This window comes from Rhinolophus hipposideros (genome assembly GCF_964194185.1).
Source record: "Rhinolophus hipposideros genome assembly, chromosome: 21".
In the NCBI taxonomy this organism is placed as follows: Eukaryota; Metazoa; Chordata; class Mammalia; order Chiroptera; family Rhinolophidae; genus Rhinolophus; species Rhinolophus hipposideros.
The window spans coordinates 32,566,427-32,573,593 of record NC_138067.1 but is presented as its reverse complement, the minus strand read 5'-3'; the positions used below and the strand labels follow the sequence as shown (position 1 = coordinate 32,573,593).

The 7,167-nt window shown below is 48.0% G+C and overlaps 1 protein-coding gene across 1 annotated transcript in view; it reads left to right on the top strand.

The window, feature by feature from the left end:
- Positions 1–2,535: 2,535 nt before the first annotated feature.
- CA5A (carbonic anhydrase 5A) overlaps positions 2,536–7,167 on the top strand; it is a gene marked incomplete at its 5' end in the record, with an annotated part of 31,623 nt that continues 26,991 nt past the window's right edge. The window contains one exon of the mRNA XM_081033000.1: positions 2,536–2,692. Coding sequence (XP_080889126.1) covers positions 2,536–2,692 — 157 coding nt within the window. The remainder of the gene's footprint in view (positions 2,693–7,167) is intronic.

The window sequence follows — 7,167 nt, the reverse complement described above, 5'->3', positions numbered from 1 at the left end:
GGAATACAGAGAAAAACATTTTTAACTGGCTTAATGAAAGGAACTTATGGAGGCACATAAATGAAAAGTTTGGAAATGGACTTGAGAACTAGGAATGGCTTGGCTGAAGCAATGTCATATTCTCTCTGTGCGTCACTTTCTCTCAGACATCTGCCCTTTCTAAACCAATGGTTCTTATTATGACAGCAAGAAGCCCTTCGGCAATAACCATTAGGAAACTCTGAAGAGAAAAAGTTCATTACTTACCGGCCTTGGAGTGTCCAAGGCACACAGCAAGGCCTGTGGGGGCATGGGGGCGGGGGGGGGGGGGGAAGAGAGAGAGAGAGAATGGGCCTGGGGTTCTGCTTTCATTGAGGTCATGGGTTGGAGCCTAGGGTTTCACAGGCTCACTCTTTATTAGTGACTTTAAAACATAAGAGCGAGAATTTAAAGTGTGAGAAGAGAACAAAAACAAGTAGCCCAAATGGTCAGTTATCAGAATTAACCAAGATCTCTAAAACCAAAGGTGCCTCAGTGGGGGGGGAGGGAGGGACTGGCTCTTTATCTAGTCACGTGGCTAACATTATGTTTGTTTGAGGTAGTTATCTTTGAAATGGATGCCTCGGCAATCATAGCTTAACCTAGACACTTGCATTACAGAAAAGGAAGTCCACTGTCAGGGCTCACACTACAATTCCTCGGTACACGTAGTGACGCTGGTGCATAGAAAGCTAGTGCACTGCCAGTCATATAAAAGTACAGCACAGACAATTACAACTGGAGGTTCTCCCATCCAAGCTTCTGTAAGAACACTCTGATGTTCACGCCACGATGAAATCACCTAACTACTCATTTTTCAGAATGCATCCCCATCATTAAGCAACGCGTGACTGTATAGGCTTCTAGTTCATGGACATTTCCAGAGCCACAAGAAACAGTTATCCGCAGTTCACCCTGGAAAAAAGAGATTTTTACTTCTCACCTTTGAACTTTCTGACTTGTATATATGTTTAACGACAAAGGTTTCAGTGTCTACAGTAAAAGCGATTGAAATGGTATGTGAATCAGCTGAGGGAATTGCAGGACGAGCTGGCTCCAAGGAAGTCAGAGGGACCCCAGACCCACAGGGATGGCCAGTGATGCAGTCTACCTGAAATAGGCTGGTGAAGATGGCAGGGCAGGCTGGGATGGTGGAGGACATGCCCCTAAGGGCAAAGGAAAGTTGGCAAGTATCAGCTTGCCAATGCAAGCGGAAACCTGGGCTCATTCAGGGCCTGTGACATGGTACTTGGCATGCAGTAGTAGTAACAGAACCATTTTAAACACTTGTATCTTTTCATTAAACCCTCACAACAACGTCATAAAGTGTTATTATCTTCCTATTTTACAGATGAGGAAACAGAAGACAGAAGTGAATGAATGAATGAATGAAGCTACCCAAGGGTAGGTACATTTCTTAAATGACTCCATGGGAAGAAAAGCATATATATTCCAGACTTGTTTTTTTGTTGATTGAAACAAAGGCAATCAAACTTGTGGGCCAGTCAGAGAATTGGATGAACGCTACAGACCAAATTGTACACAATCAATGGGGTTCTTGGGTTCCCAGGATCCCACATGTGGATTCAAGGTTCAGAACCCCTGTTCTGTGGGGTTTTCCAGATCTAAGATCCTAGGATCCTATGATAAGTTATGCTATCCCTGCCCCCTCGAGGCTTATAAGTTTAACCCCACCAAAGAAATTAGAAACTTCTCCAACCCTGCAATCTCCATTTCATGGGTAAAAAGTGTCTGCGGAATAAACTGCTATGCAATCCAACGTAGTCTTGTTTGTTGTCTGGCATCTGCAAATGTTACAGCTTATATCACGAGAGAGACCATCTTATTTACTGTCCAAATGTGGAGACTTTTGTGCAAGAAAGGGGCACCAGTAATATTTACATGGAGACAAGAGCCAAAACCTGGGTGCCCTGGGCAAGCCTAGACAGCTTACTTGGGGCAGAAAGAATTTGTATCAAATCAGGTCTGTGTTATGGAAAGTGGGGACTGGCTGCTTTTCCAGGAGCCCTAGGCAGAGAGGTCCCCTGCTCACCTGCCCCACCCCCCACCCCAGCTTTGGCTGCTTCCCATCCCCACACTTTTGAACCTATTGCTTCCTGTACATACATACAGCCTGGCTTTGTGCCTGCTCTGGGGTGGCCTGAGGCCAGAGAGCCATATGGCTTCAAACAAGAGGTCAACCCCGAATCAGCGAGACTTTGCCCTCACCTGTGTGCCTGACTAGCTCACCCAGCTGTTTACCAGATCAAAGCACAGTGACCCCAGAGGCCTGGCCACTGCATAGGCCACTTGTCCCAGCACACCCACCCCTAAGCCACACCGAGTGTCATTCTAGAAGCTGGGACGGTTGAAATTTAACCATCAGGTTCATGGTTTAGGTGAGTTTTTACAGCAAGAGGTCCAATCCACTCCACCACTGTCCCAATCAAAGTGAGGCCACATAGTAGGAAAAAGATCACCCTCTATCGGGCTCTGAGGGGAACAGACAGACCCAAGATGCTAAGGACCTTGATATGGGGCAGGAAGTATCCGAAGTCCTCAGGTTTCTCCATCTTGGTCAAGCAGGTGTGGGGGACTCTACGAGGTCATCTGCTGAGGCCAGAGCGACCGTGCTCCCAGCGTCCCTGTGCACGGAGAAATAGAAATAACGCTTGTAAGTAGAACTTCTTAGATTTCTTCGAATTTCCCCAACTGCGATTTGATGTTTGTCCAATTTTACGGTGTCTTTCAAAATGGAAGACAGTCTGGAGCCGGAATTCTTGGGTTCACATTTCCACTCTGTCTCTTTTCCCATGGATGACCTTGGGCAAGTCCTTTAACCTCAGATTCACTGGGTGGTGGGGGTGAGGCAACAGGCTTAGAACAAAACAGGTAGCAAGTGCCGCCCCACACCAAGAGGAGTTGTTATCATGCAACATCCTTTTCCTGAGGGGAAAGGAGCCAGTCATTCGATCTCCAGAACCCCTCCAGCAGAGAACCTTCTCAGCAAACATGCAATAAGTAGACCCCCCACGCAGCTCTGTCCTGAGACTGCCGCAGGTCAGCCTCATCCTGACGTTGGCGCAGTTAATGCTCTTTGAACTTGGACTCATTGCGCCCTCTTTCTGGGTCTCAGATTCTTCCTGTCAAATAAAAGGCCTGCATCAAAGGCTGAAAAGTTGGCTTCTGATGTAAATATTTCACAGCTTCCAAGATTGGGTAGTTGAAAGAGCAGGGGCGTCAGAACCTGTCGCTCCGGTGGGGTGGGCCAAGAGACACTTGTCGTGAGAGCTGGGCGGGTTGCTTCACCTCCATGAACCTCAGTTTCCTCATCTATAAAACTAAGTGCTGCATGGGGCAGCATAAAAAAGAAACGATGTGAGTGGAAAGCCTGGAACACACCAGGCTTTTAGTGAGCATTATTAGCTCTTTCCAGTTAATCTGTTGGTCCGTACCTGAGGACAATGCCGAGCTGTCTTGTCTCGAAACCACAGGGCGATTTACAGCATTTCAGCTCCACTTGGGTTCCTGGTAGGCCAGAACTCAGGCCTGTGAAGGTGAGAGCCGGCAGCCTAGGGTGTGTTGGACAACACCCTTTGGGGTGAGCTCGGGCTTAAGCTCCAAGAGGATTGTGGGATTCAGGAGTTCCTACAGGTCCCAGAAAGCAGGAAACCCACGGAGTCCTCCAGGATGTGGCACGGAAATGAAACCAAAGTCACAGGGATCCACGTCGAAAACCCCCTCCCCAGGAGGGGATGGGATGGAAGCCTTGTCCCAAACCCTAACCCTGGTCCTTTCAGTTACCCCACACTCAGAGCAGGGCCCCCAGACCAGCAGCAGCACCACATGGAAGGCTGCTGTAAAATGCAGCACCTCACGTCCAACCCCAGACCTACCTGTACGTTTCAAACATACAGCAGCGTCTGTGCTCCTATAGAAAGACCCTCCCACCTGTCCCCCTCCAACACCAATTCCCAGGGAGGCAACTGCTATGAGTAGTTTGCAGGGCAGCTTTCTGACGCTTTCCCTCATGCACATAGAAACGCATCCACCCATGCACAAGACTTTTCAAAAAAATAAAAGTACCTCCACTTTATATGCTGACCTGCACCTCGGTTTTCTTAACTGTAGACAATTCCGTCATTGTGTCTCAGTACCCGTCCCTACTTAGTACAACCAGGTAGAGCATCAGACCACCTAAATGGAAACTTCGCCCCATCACTGTGCAGATGTGTGCCCCTTAGCAAGTTTATTAACCTCTGTGAGCCTCAGTTTCCTCACCTGTAAACGGAAGGTAATAAGCGTACTTATTACACAGTGCCATTGGAAACACAAAATGAGGTGTTACGTGGAGAGGCTTAGACCAGAGTCTGGCATCTCAGAAGTACTCTCCGTGCGTTATTATCACCATTACGTCACCAGGGACAAAGCATGCACGTCCCTGTATTTAACCATTGCCCTAGTGGGTGACATCCAATTTTTATCTAGTAAACCATACTCCCCCCTCATCTTTGCACACTTGCACAGGACAGAGTAACAGCAACTTTGTGTCGAGTGCCTAAATCTGGTTTATGCTGCGGTAGTCCAACAGCTGGCAGGGGAACCCTAGGGCACTGTTATTTCAGAATTTCACAGTAAACAGGATTTATTCTGCCAAACAGGGAAGACTAGAACTTCCAGAGGAATCCATTCCTCTCATTCAGTGTTTTGTTTATTGGGATTGGGCAGAATATTTCAATTGGGGGAAAAAAAGAAAGTTTGTTACTAAAAATGAGACTCACTGGTGGTTTGGCCCAGAGAGAAAAGTCAAAGAGTTGTAACATGCTTGGAAATAATTTCAGGGACCATTTCATTTAAGCATTCCCTGGCCATGTCTCTGTGAGTGCAGAAGCTACCTGCTACCAACGGTACGTATCTCTTCTTACGTCTGTCATCAGTGATGTCCATGTTGGTAGCTTAACATTGGCTACGGTGGGAGTTGTCACACATGGTGATAATTGACAAACGCTACACATCAGGGCTTCTTATGCCCCAGTAGAGCTGGTTATCAAAGTTTCACCAGCACACCACTCGTGTTCTCAAACATTTTAATAGGTATTTGCTCACGGGTCTGCAGGGCTTCTTGGTTTGGCCCACACTGGTGGGATGAGCTGCGCTCCAAGCTGGGGGCGTGTCCCGTTCTGTTCAACGTGTCTCTCATTTTTCTCTGCACTTGGGCCAGTGCTGGACTTATAAAAGGAGAGCTATGAATATTTGTGGAACGATGGAAAAAAGAGGATAATCCTTCACCTTTATTACTTCCCATCAGAGAGCTGCTTTAGTTATGGCAAGACTTACTTTGCTGACACCAGCTTGGTCCTGAAGATACATGGCCAACTTGAGCAAACATGGGAAACCTATACAGGATTCAAGCAGCGTCATCACCTGTGTTTCCCCGAAAATAAGACCTAGCCAGACCATCAGCTCCAGTGATGGTCCAACCAACTCAGCCATCCAGGAGCTCAGTGGCAGCTCAGCTCAAGGTGCCGTGTTCAATCTTAGTTGCAGGGGGCAGAGCCCACCATCCCTTCTGGGACTTGAGGAGTTGAACCGGCAACCTTGTGGTTGAGAGCCCGCTGGCCCATGTGGGAATCGAACCAGCAGCCTTCGGAGTTAGGAGCACAGAGCTCCAACCACCTGAGCCACTGGGCCGGCCCTCTAATGCATCTTTTGGAGCAAAAATTAATATAAGACCCAGTCTTATTTTACTACAAGACCCGGTATCATATAATATAAATATAATATGATACAATAATACCAGGTCTTATTTTAATATAAGACTGGGTATAACATAATATAATACCCAGTCTTATATTAATTTTTGCTCCAAAAGATGCATTAGAGCTGATGGTCCGGCTAGGGCTTATTTTCAGGGAAACACGGTCTTTGCAGGGTGCGATAGGCAACACCATTTTACCCTATGGTAAGGATGGTGTTCAGCACACATGTTTCATGTTTCGCAGCCTCTTCATGCAGTTCCACAAATGTAACCTAAAACCTCGCACTCTCCTGCGTCTTGCATCTCTGTGTCGGGGGCAGCTGAGTCCGCGGGTAGAGGAGGGCCACCCCTGCGGCCCTCAGCTATGCCCATCTTCTAGCGATGTGCAGGGCTGTGCAGCCGTGTTGAATCTCCGTTTCCCCACAGGGATTGACACGAGGGTGGTTTGGGAGGGCTGCACTGTTTGTTAAGTGTCTCTTCCCATCAGACACAATCGTGGTTGTGCTTCAGAGGGGCTCTGGGAGAGAACAGACAATGGAAGCCAGGTACAGCTCTGAATGAAAGGAGACTGCAACAAAGGACATGCAGACAAAGGTCCAGGCCAATTATCCAGCTCTGAGTCTGTTGTCATCCAGGACAAGGAGAAAGCAGCAGGAGGGAGGGATGTGCCTACAGAACATTTCAGGCTGCTCTTTCCCTTAGCTTGGCCGAGTCATTGCTTCAGGGCCCTGGACGGGGGTCTCTGTGGAACAAAGGTCTCTGCTGGGCTGTAAGGCAGGAGCTGGAGCTAAAGTGGATTCCACAAGCTATCTCATCTAATTGCAGCCAACCTGCTGTTATTAGACACTATTATTCTTGTTCTATGGATGAGGAAACTGAGCCTGAGGGTGTGGGCTGGGTGCCAAAGGTAAAGAATCTGCTCAATAACTCAGGTAGTGAGTTGAGAGAGCTGGGTTATTTGGTTACAAATGTGTCTTCCCCCCTCCACAATGTTGAAAACTTGAACACAAAATTAATCAGCAACACTTAAACGGGAAAACTTCATAGGAAAATCTGCATTTTTATCCCCTCTTGAAAAACTGAAAGCTCTGGCAACAGATGCTGCCATGCCTTCCAGATCGCCACAGGGCTCACCTTTGCCTACCGCCTCTCAGCTCCAGGTTGAGAGTCGGCTGCCTCATTACATTACCTGCCAGGCCCCCAGTCTGTATCCCGGGAATCGGGTAAGATGCCGGCCACGGCCGCACGCCACCATCGCAGCCTCCACTGCTGTGATTTCATAAACACTGAGTCTTTCACATGGTTGGATGTTTCTTGCCCATGATGAACCCACATGGTCACGTCCCATATGTGGAAAGTGGCACCTCTTCACTGTGCTGCCTCCAGGTCCC